This window comes from Nicotiana tabacum, chromosome 6 (assembly GCF_000715075.1).
Source record: "Nicotiana tabacum cultivar K326 chromosome 6, ASM71507v2, whole genome shotgun sequence".
Lineage (NCBI taxonomy): Eukaryota > Viridiplantae > Streptophyta > Magnoliopsida > Solanales > Solanaceae > Nicotiana > Nicotiana tabacum.
Window position 1 is genome coordinate 33,807,524 of NC_134085.1, and position 10,840 is coordinate 33,818,363.

At 35.7% G+C, this 10,840-nt stretch overlaps 2 protein-coding genes across 4 annotated transcripts; one reads left to right on the forward strand and one right to left on the reverse strand.

The window, feature by feature from the left end:
- Positions 1-835: 835 nt before the first annotated feature.
- On the forward strand, positions 836-6,678 carry LOC107805677 (glutamate dehydrogenase B). Of its 3 annotated transcripts, none has more exons than XM_016629751.2 (10): positions 836-982; positions 3,562-3,718; positions 4,314-4,427; positions 4,555-4,776; positions 4,887-4,961; positions 5,158-5,274; positions 5,467-5,717; positions 5,803-5,878; positions 5,956-6,042; positions 6,137-6,678. In XM_016629751.2, the coding sequence occupies exons 2-10, from the start codon at positions 3,611-3,613 to the stop codon at positions 6,320-6,322; spliced, it is 1,236 nt and encodes a 411-aa protein (XP_016485237.1). In that variant the 5' UTR covers positions 836-982; positions 3,562-3,610; the 3' UTR covers positions 6,323-6,678. The 3 variants fall into 3 exon arrangements, with proteins under 3 accessions (XP_016485237.1, XP_016485238.1, XP_016485236.1); XM_016629752.2 differs by lacking the exon at positions 836-982 and adding an exon at positions 3,270-3,393; XM_016629750.2 differs by lacking the exon at positions 836-982 and adding an exon at positions 3,391-3,485.
- A 992-nt stretch (positions 6,679-7,670) lies between these two features.
- LOC107805678 (H/ACA ribonucleoprotein complex subunit 1-like protein 2) lies at positions 7,671-10,452 on the reverse strand. Its single transcript, XM_016629753.2, has 4 exons — positions 10,257-10,452; positions 10,017-10,165; positions 9,757-9,872; positions 7,671-8,209 (listed from the first exon to the last, which is right to left on the reverse strand). The coding sequence occupies exons 1-4, from the start codon at positions 10,387-10,389 to the stop codon at positions 8,038-8,040; spliced, it is 570 nt and encodes a 189-aa protein (XP_016485239.1). The 5' UTR covers positions 10,390-10,452; the 3' UTR covers positions 7,671-8,037.
- Between the last annotated feature and the right edge of the window lie 388 nt (positions 10,453-10,840).

The window sequence follows — 10,840 nt, forward strand, 5'->3', positions numbered from 1 at the left end:
GCTTGGTGTTGAACAAAAAGATATCACAATTTTTTGTGATAGTCAAAGTGCTATTCAATTAGCGAAGAACCAAGTTTATCATGCAAGGACGAAGCACATTGATGTTCGGTATCATTTTGTACGAGAAATCATAGAAGAAGGTGGAGTCACGGTGAAGAAAATTCATACTACGGAGAATCCTGCTAATATGCTGACAAAGGTGGTAACTGCGGTCAAGTTTCAACATTGTTTGGATTTGATCAACATTGTTGAACACTGAAGATTGAAGATGAAGACACAACCAAAATTTGTTACCGAGAGAAAATTGAAGATGTAGAATTTTGCCAAGGTGGAGATTTGTTGAATTATGTCAAATTTCCATCCCACATCGGTGGGTTAAGGAGTTGGTGGGAAACTTTTCCCCTATAAAAGAAGGCTTAATGTTTAGGATTTATACACACCTCTCATTTGCCTTCTCATCTGTTTAAGGCATTTGTATCTTCTCTCTTTAGTATTATTTCACTTGTATTTTTGGAGTGAAATAAAATATTGGTTGTGTCCGAGGAGTAAGCAAAATTAGCCGAACCTCGTAAATTCTGGTGTTCCCTTTATTGTTGCTTTATTGTCTTATTTATTATTTGGTGGCTGTCATAATTTTTGGTATAGTAGTTGTGACTTATTCACACTATATACATTTGGCTTCCGCAACATTTACATTAAGTGTACATGAATGTGAAGAGGATTTGAGGGTAGTGAAGTGATGAACTCCAACATACGCTTGTATCATATAAAAGTACTAGTATTGTTGTATGAATAAAGAGGGATTTTTGCAGCAAAGATTCCGGAGGAATTGATTCTGATACTGTGTTAACGTTTTTTTTTTCAGGGGTATAAATTTGTAGGCAGACTTGTGAAAAGAGTAATTTGTATTGCTTTACTCTCCTTGCTTAAAGGCATACCAGAAGCTAGGGGGGGCTGCAGCGGACTTACTGCCGTACCTAAGGTATGCCAAGATTTCTGTCTGTTTTACCGAGCATATAGCGTCTCAAACAGTCTTTCCAATTTCGTAAGGTAGGGTTAAGGTCCAGGGCTGACTCTAATGTACATCCAAGTAAGGCTTTTGCCTTAGGCCCCAAAAATTTGGGGCCCCACTTTTTAAAAATAACAGATTTATAGGTATTTAAAAAATAATGTTTAGTACTTTTCGTATAAAGGTAGAGTTTGTCTATAACAGTTGTATGAAAGAAAAGAAGTTTTCAAGATTATAATTGATAAAATCTTACCTAAGATTAACAATGTCTCAAGATAGATTAAATTTGTTGGCTATATTATCAATTGAAAAGGAATTCTTGGAGGAAATCGATTATAAAAAATTATTAATATTTTTTTTAAAAAAAATTTAGGCCTCACATTAAACTTTGGTTTTAGGCCACACATATGTTTAAGCCGCCCCTGATAAGGTCTGTGTACGCTCTAGCCTCCCCAGACCTCACTTTTTAAGATTTCACTGGATATGTTTTACCCTCCCCAGACCTCATTTTGTGAGATTTTACTGGGTATGTTGTTATTGTTTAGCGTCTGACACTACATCTCTAGATTCTTTTAGTAGTTTGTTCTTAATGCTTTTGAATGTTCTTATAAGTGCTCTTACCACTTTTTAATATGATGGTTCTCTGTTTTTGGTCTTGAAGAGTTTTATACAAGCATAGTGCTTTCCGCTATTCAAATGGAGAACTTTGCAATTAGCTATTGAATGTGGGCATCTTCTCTCTGTAAAATACAATAAACTGTTAGGATTTTGTCCCGAATTTGTAATTTACTAGAACTTGGAAGAAGACTTCTAAAAGGACAAGTTTTGTACTTCTATAAATTAACGTTTTCCTCTTACAACAAGAACAATAACAATAACATCCACAATGTAGTCATTAAAAAAGTCTTGTTTGTGAGAGATTTTTCTCTCAATAGTTTTTATAATTTTATACTAGTTTTTATATTTAGATTAATTGACCTAACCCCATTGTAATGTCTTATTCTAGTATATTTTCTTTCTTGTCTGATTTATTGTTCACCAAATTTACATTGTTAGCTTTCGCATGCACTATGTTATTTCAATCCCAACATAAATGAAGTCTAATCCCAATTATTTAGCCCCGGAGCACATACCCAAAATAAAAGGAGGTGAAGGTCAAAACAACCCTCACCCTCCAAACAGAAATTGTAAAAAGTAAAATCTTGACAGAAGATAAAGGGTTTCGTTGCAAGCAGCCAAATTTTAGCGACAAAGACAATGGATAGGGTAAAGGTGGATTTGTGAGATTGTGATTGCTGAATTTTAAGTGAAGTAGGACAAAGTTCCTCTACTTTTTCTTATACGTGAAGTGTACATGTAATTGACATGTAACCCGAAATTGAATAACAGGAGACTTTAATATATCTTCATGTTGCTTGGATATTGTTTCTAGCTCTATTATTATTTTCGACTATAGATGGGATTCGACTATAGATGAATATATTTTTAATTTGCCTTCTTATATACTTTACATGGTCTGGTCTGAAGTAAAAATAACGTCTTATTGGCCCCTTCCGTCAATACGCCAAATTTGAAATGGCTTCTCCGTTTCTCTGAGGTCAGAATTCCAACAAGGATGCTATCAATTTTTGGAGTAGACTTAAATGGTGGAGGCAAAATCTAGGTTAGGCATATTTGGACAATTATTTCTAATGTAGTTGTGCGTTGGCTCGATAAATCTCGTGGGCCAATAGCGCTAAAAAGAATTGACCATGTAATAATACTCCAATATAATAAATGGTTTAATAACGTAGACAATGACCCTTTTTAGCAGCCTCGAAACCGCAAAATGGAAGAATGGTCTGAGTCATTAGTCAATGTTAATTTTGGAGATGGATAAACTAAAAAATAGAAAAAAATAATTCTTAACTAATCTTTGACTGTTGCAACTTGGGTTTGATATATATGCCGACAAAATAGGCACCAAAGGGTGCGGTTAATATGTCAATAAAGTAGGTGAAAATTATGAAGAGAGAAGTAAGGTTCAAATCAAAGTAAAACAAGTACAAAAGGTGATTTTTTCTATTTGTCTAAACGTTGACAGCTTAGTTAATTAGTATGTTATCTAAAGGTAGCAAGTATCTACTGAAATAGTTGAAGTACTTACAAAATTGACTAGACCACTGCTAATTTAAAAAATGCTGATACATGCATATGACCTAATTAACAAAATTTACAGAATACTTGTAGGAGGAAGATGTAGAAATATTTTATTAGCTGTTGCTTATCACGCGTTGGCTTTGCAATAATCTAGCTGTCATCAGCCATGAAAAAGGTGTTTTTGTTAAGGAAAAAAATGTCAAGCTATGTATATGTGAATTCGGGATTATTAACGGATAAGAAGGGTACGTGTTGATGACAAGATTGTTTTGAAATTAAGATGTCCACATGGGAAAATAAGCAAAGTTATTAGGAAACTTCTTCATTATAAACTCAAGTATAAATACTTTTGTTGCTTCATTCTCAAATTACATAACCAAGAGTTGACCAGATTTGTTCTTGTCTTGTTTCAGATTTTAACTTTCTGGGATCAAGCTTATTTAGGAAACTATTTGAAGAATCATGAACGCTTTAGCAGCAACCAACAGAAACTTTAAGCTAGCATCTCGTTTGCTAGGCTTGGATTCCAAGCTTGAACAGTGTCTTCTCATTCCATTTAGGGAGATTAAGGTTTGTTGCTCATTCCATTTTTGTCATTTTGCAATTCTTTTCTTGAGTTCTTTGTTCCATTTGGGTGCTGCAATACATCTTTATTTTGGGTGCCAAGATTTTGATGACATCCGACATGTTTTGTTTTCAGTAATTTGGCCGCTTTGATCATTTTGCACCTCCTATGATCTGGCCATTCTAAGAACTGGACAGATTGAATTTTGCGTTGATCTTGGACATTGTACTTAACATTCTGACTTTTACTTAAATTTCTACTTCTCTACTAGACTTTTACACGTGAGACAATTTTTTATAATATGGTTTTGGAGCAGCTTACGTGCACTTCGATTTTTATCCAGTGCTATCTCCATTAATACAAATACCGAGTGACTCTGTCCATCAGAGCCTAGCCAAAATAAATCACCTCTATCTTTTTGTCTTTGATGAGAGTTGGACCCTAGTCTCATAGTTTAGTCTTTCAGACCATTTCATTGACGGCTAGATCACACATTTGGGTGCTGGACTGTTTTGTCAAACCTTTGTTTTTTGCACTAATGTGCTTGTATATTGCTTTTCTCATTTTTCTGTAAGCTGTACTTATTGACTGATATTGCAGGTTGAGTGTACAATACCAAAGGATGACGGCTCATTGGCAACTTTTATTGGATTCAGGGTACAACACGACAATGCTAGAGGCCCCATGAAAGGAGGAATCAGATACCATCCTGAGGTTAGTTGTTTAACTTGGCTGAATTACACAGAATGGCAAGATTGATCGAGTTTCTTTAATTCAAGATCATGTTTTTGATTAATGTAACAATGTCTGATACTGATTCAAATGGTTATGAGTAATGTAGGTTGATCCGGATGAGGTGAATGCCTTAGCACAGCTAATGACATGGAAGACAGCGGTTGCCAATATACCATATGGAGGGGCTAAAGGAGGAATAGGGTGCAGTCCCAGTGACTTAAGCATCTCTGAGCTAGAGCGACTTACTCGAGTATTTACTCAAAAAATCCATGACCTTATTGGAATTCATACAGATGTTCCAGCACCTGACATGGGAACAAATCCACAGGTATATATATGTCTCAGGCATATCATTTTATCGGACAGGAGAAAGTGTCATTTCCCCTTAACCTTTTGGCATGCTACGGATGGATCTAACTGAGGTGTTGCTTTACGCAGACAATGGCGTGGATTCTAGATGAGTACTCAAAGTTTCATGGCTATTCACCTGCAGTGGTAACTGGAAAACCTATTGTAAGTATGAATAACATTCTGATTTCTGATTGACGATCCTGTACACTCCATAGTTCATTTTACACGATCTGAGTAGTGTAAATAAACTTTCAGTTTGATGATAACCTATTCTCATGGTCTGTGTTTTCTAGCTTGACTCACAACTATACAATCTTTGTATTGGTTTAACTTGGGAAATTCAACATTTTGACAACAGGATCTTGGTGGATCTCTAGGCAGAGATGCAGCTACTGGTAGGGGTGTTCTTTTTGCTGCTGAAGCACTGCTTAGAGACCATGGAAAGAGCATCGCTGGGCAGCATTTTGTTGTTCAGGTTAGTGCCCTTAATTCAACTAACAATTGTGGAGAAACTTAATCTCGAAAACTATTCTGTTTTTCTCAAAAACAAAAGGAACAGAATTAATTCCACACTAGCTGATTGGTTGGTAAGGAAAGATACAAAAGGATATAGAAAGTACATTTCGTTGGATAGGTCTGGAATTTGATACGATTTCTTTCGTTCCAGGGATTTGGAAATGTTGGTTCTTGGGCTGCACAACTCATTACTGAGCAAGGTGGGAAGATTGTTGCAGTCAGTGACATAACAGGTGCTATAAAGAACAAAAATGGAATCGACATAGCAAGTCTACTCAAACATGTGAAAGAAAATCGCGGAGTTAAAGGTTTCCATGGCGCGGATTCAATAGATCCTAATTCTATACTGGTAGAAGACTGCGATGTTCTTATACCAGCTGCCCTTGGCGGAGTAATTAACAGGTTATTCTCATGCTATTTCTATAAAACTAGTTATTAACAAGCTCTTGTCATTTCAGATTTATGATACATTTAAATCTCTTTAAAGGGATAATGCAAAAGACATAAAAGCCAAATTCATTGTTGAGGCTGCTAACCATCCAACTGATCCTGAAGCTGACGAGGTCAGTGTTTTAGTTCAGTTATTATTTGAAACACAGGACAGAGAACAACGAAAATTAAACTAATTTTGTTCATGCAGATTTTGGCAAAGAAAGGAGTTGTCATTCTGCCAGACATATATGCAAACTCAGGAGGTGTTACTGTCAGCTATTTTGAATGGGTTCAGGTATCAGTTTGACCTTTATATCTTCTCATATTCCAGCCAAACTGTGGGATCAATAACTCTTCATATTAACTTTTGGATGATTCTGTAATGCTAGAACATCCAAGGTTTTATGTGGGATGAGGAAAGAGTGAACACTGAGCTAAAGGCATACATGAACAGAGGTTTTAAAGATGTCAAAGATATGTGCAAGACTCACAACTGCGATCTCCGAATGGGTGCCTTCACCCTAGGCGTCAACCGTGTTGCCAGAGCAACAACACTAAGGGGATGGGAAGCCTAAGAATGAGGCGACGATTGCTTCTTCTTCAAATAAACATATACTCTAAAGCATGGAGTTCATATACTTCTGCATATTCATTTCTGCACTTGTGCAAAATTTGACAAAAATTTAGCCATTTCAATAGTTTTGCTTGACCTTTTAAAAGAAAAATAAATGTTGTACACCGGCATTCTTATGAGTGCAAGATGGCTTGAAAGCACTAGAAGGGGCCACTTTGTTTGGTCCAATTCTTTATTATTAATCAAACAAAGTTTTATAATTGTCTTTGACCTTATTGTTTTCTTAAGAATGAACCAGAAATATTTACAATCTTTTGTAGATATCTTCCTGGAATATTAAGTTCAGCTATTTTGCTATTTTTCTTATATTTTTATATTGTATAAATCCTCACACCCCTGAAACCCCCCTGCCCAGTTGCCTACAGTGCTTTTAACCACTTTTTCTCCCTTGGTGACTCGAATCTCCAAAGTTTAAGTTGGAGCTGGACGTTTTTTCGGACAAAAGACACTGTATAGCCGCTGTAAAAATAATAGCCGAAAAAATGTATAAAATTTGTATATGTATAGACATTTTATATGTTATATACAAAAATTATACAAGTTTTATATACTTTATCGGCTACCGGATGTTAAATAGTTTCTGGCGCAGGCTAAAACTGATAATTACCCAAGTTTTTTTTCCACTAGACGAACCCTATCTTGTCTCTTCTCATTTCAGCCCGCTCAAGTTCAAAATTTAGCCTTAAGAACAAAGCTGTGACTGCAATCATCCAGATATCTTCTACCCTTTGTCGCCTGATAAAACATGAAAGATCATTTAATATTATGTTAGTTTATGAGAGCATGTCAATCTACTGTGGCAAGGTGCAGATCCTACAGCACATCTAGAAATCAATTCCTAGATTCAATCCATGCGCATCACATGCTCTGAGAAGTAGGAGAGACTCGGGAACTGAAAACACTCTTGAATCAGATATTATTACTCTTAAATACACAAAGTTCTTATAAAAACACTTCAATTTGCTAATGCTGATATTAAACTTTAATTTATACCGTCTAATTTCAGACTATATTTTCATTCACCAACTAAACACTGAAAAATATTTTTCAAAAGGCATTTTCCGTCATACTAGAGACACTGTAAAATTAAAACTAATATAAATAAAATCGGAAGAAAAAAAAAACACTGCAAAATAAAACTAATCAAAGAAAATAGCAATCTAGGAGATCAACTAGTACCAAAATACCAACGGTAACGGGCAAAATCACCCTGTAGGAAAGAAATAGCTTTATGATACACTGGAATAGGGACACTACTGGAATTATTATCATGCACTATGAAGTACAAATAAGCCAAGGTCAAACTTCCGAGATCTATTGCAATCGTCCACATAATGAATGAGTTATGCTTCAGAAAAAAGAAAAGAAAAAAAAAAGAGTTGGGCTACCAATACAAGATATGTACCAAAATCACCAGCATAAAATAAACCAACTTCAAGCATAAGGATCTCAGATTACAGTAGAATGCATTTAACTAATACTGCTGTTGATCATGATGGGTGCTCAATGGGCAAAAAACACTCAAATGGTTCCAGTTCAGTGGAAATGAAAACGAGCCAATTCCACGAACAGAATTGTAGCGACATCCTCCCACCCAATTGATTCAACAACATCGCAGCACTATATCTAAAATTGAATACAATACTACAGTTGCTTCTAAAATCTCCCTCTACCCCTAAAACTGCCTCCACGACCACCTCTAGGAGGTCCTCTACCACCACGAGGAGCACCCCTTCCACGGAAACCACCACCACCACCACGGAAACCGCCTCTTCCCCCACCTCTTCCTCCACCACGTCCTCCACCTCTAGAAGCTTGCTGCTGTCCCCTGCGATAACAGGGAAATACATTCAGATTCAGTTCAAGTCAGACCCAAAAAAACAAAATATGAAAGAAAGAGGTGGTTGTATCAACCAAACATGGTTGCAATTTAATTATTTTTACTGTCAAACATAGATTTTGTATTCTCTTAAACATTAAGGTAGAATTTGTTATCGTCATCTAAATGAACATTGTGCTCTGCAAGTTTGCTAAGGATTTCAGATTTAGTTAAATGTCGAACAGAAAAAACACAATATTGAAGAAAGATGTGGCAGTATTAACTGAACATGGCTCTGAAATGCATTTAGTTCTTGGGGTAGCTGCATAGACCTTATATTTCCGAGCAACAAAGCCATAGTCCTTAATTTTCTAAGGGAGGATTTCCTCCTAATCCAAAAGAACACACCTTCTACATGTTTGCTAAAAAAGACATACATAAGCATATCCTTCCAGCTTCAGGTTAACTTCGCTCTCATTGGATGTGATTACTTCTCAAGGCACATATCGAATATGATGACTTTAAAACATCTTTCTAAATGATTTTGAAATTCTGAAAGTCTATCAGGCAGAGTTTGAGTTCACAACATACTAAATCATATTGCTATAACAATACTTGATTTTAATAGGCATAGTCATTTGGAACAAATAAATCATATGGAAGATAGGAATATTTCTCCTATAAGAATGGGAGGAAATATTGTCTTTCCTGTTATTCACAAGCATTCCAAGTGCAAACAAGAAAAGCAAATAGGATATGATATGAAACATGGATTATTTCTTTGGATGGTAATTTGTGAATATCGTAAACATGAACTGCTCCACTCAAAGTCATAAATACAACTTTTCTGTCAGTGTCATGAATTCATTACTAAACTCATGATAGATTACAGTATTAGCTTCAGCAATGACATTTTATAATAATAATAATAATAGAGGAATTTACAGTTAGGTGATATAACAGGCTGAAACAAGTTGATGCCAGCTTAAAATTAGTCTTAACAAGATGAATTCTCTAGAAAATACATCTACCATACATTAATTAGTATTGGAATGAAATAGGTCTAAATAGCATGAATGGATATAGAATTCGTATAGGCAACACCGACTAGTTTGGGATCCCTGACTAGTTTCGAATTAAGCTGTAGTAGATAGACTGGTAAATAAACTTCCTTTTAATCACAGTGCGTTTTCACTTACTTCATCCTGCATCCATTAGAGTTTAAGATACTAATAGTTGGCATAACCAGTAGTGTTATACCTAGAAGACGGCATTTCAAAAGTAAATGATTTTTTTAAAAACCACGTTAAAAAAAGACAGACCTGCATCAGTTTAACTTTTTCAGATAATGTAAAGAAATTTATTCGCAATCATAACAGCAGGGTATATGTTAATTTAAACAGCCTAAATCCAGAATAATGCTTTAAATCATATTTAAACCTTCAACTATCCAAAAACAACATGGTCAAGGCAACCAGGAGAATTGTAGTTAGTTCAAACAGACAAACGTCTATATGAAGTCTTAAAAGCATGAAGCAAGACGAGTAAACACATACTTGGGCTGCGGAAGAAATCTGGCCAGTGGCAAAAGCTTAGCTGGGTCAATGTAGAACTTATCTCCAGATGAATATGAAGTCGCAATTATTCCCTCCATCATCTTTATGGAAAAATACTGTACCAGAAAACACAAAAAAAAACAATCCCATCATATTTTATAACATCAAAGCAACAAATTTTGAATCCCAACTTCTAATTTTACAATTACAAAATAAAACAAGGGAAAAAAATAAAACAAGGAGAAAAAGGGTTTTCTTACAGATTCATTAATGGGACCAAAAATCTCATCGACTTTTCCAATCTGGGTCTTGTTCTGAAGGTAAATGGGTGCATTAAAGTATGGGATTTTCTCATTTGTTAGCTTAGTCACTGCATCTCCTTCACATGCGTGCACAAATGAAGAAATCTCTGCATTTCAATATTCAAAAAGAAAGTCTTTTGTTTCAATGCAGTATTTTACATATAGCAACACATAAAATCGAGGAGAGTCAAAAAATACCAACTACTTCGGGAGGAGGCCCTTCATCACGAGGAGGGAAGCGACCACCTCCACGGCCGAAGCCCCGACCGCCGCGGCCGCCCTCTCTGCCGGCCCTAAATCCTCCGCCACCACGTCCTCTTGGAGGTCTCATGCTTACTTCACTATCCACTCTATGGAGGAAAAATGGGGTTTAGGGTTATAGAAAGTTTTAAGTAAATTGAACGAGGCAGTTATTTGTTTGCCCAAATTTACCCCTGATTAGAATTGTATTTCCTTCTCGCTTTGTCCTTTGTCTTTTTTCTTTTTCCTTTAACTTTTGCTTGGTTTTATTTATTTGTTTTTGTTTTTCCCTATTTCTGGTTAGGATTATCCTCGCACTCACTGTTAGGCACAGTTATTTTTTTTTTAACATAAAGATACTTATTTCATTAAACATAAACATTAAGCATTATAGCAGTAGTTATGATCGTGATGATCCTTGATAGAAGGTAACCCATGCATGGCATGCAAATTACCCAAAGCAACAAGGATTCTACAATACTTAAAAGAAATTGTTTTTTCACAACCCTCACCTCTCTTGTCTGCCAGCATCCTGGCCAAGA

Coding starts and splice junctions, on each gene's coding strand:
- LOC107805677 (XM_016629751.2), top strand. CDS start 3,611: ATGAACGCTTTAGCAGCAACCAACAGAAACTTTAAGCTAGCATCTCGT. Junction 5,718..5,802: donor CTTGGCGGAGTAATTAACAG/GTTATTCTCATG, acceptor ATCTCTTTAAAG/GGATAATGCAAAAGACATAA. Junction 5,879..5,955: donor CTGATCCTGAAGCTGACGAG/GTCAGTGTTTTA, acceptor TTGTTCATGCAG/ATTTTGGCAAAGAAAGGAGT.
- LOC107805678 (XM_016629753.2), bottom strand. CDS start 10,389: ATGAGACCTCCAAGAGGACGTGGTGGCGGAGGATTTAGGGCCGGCAGA. Junction 9,873..10,016: donor TTGGTCCCATTAATGAATCT/GTAAGAAAACCC, acceptor TTTCTGGTACAG/TATTTTTCCATAAAGATGAT. Junction 8,210..9,756: donor AGATTTCTTCCGCAGCCCAA/GTATGTGTTTAC, acceptor CTGTTATCGCAG/GGGACAGCAGCAAGCTTCTA.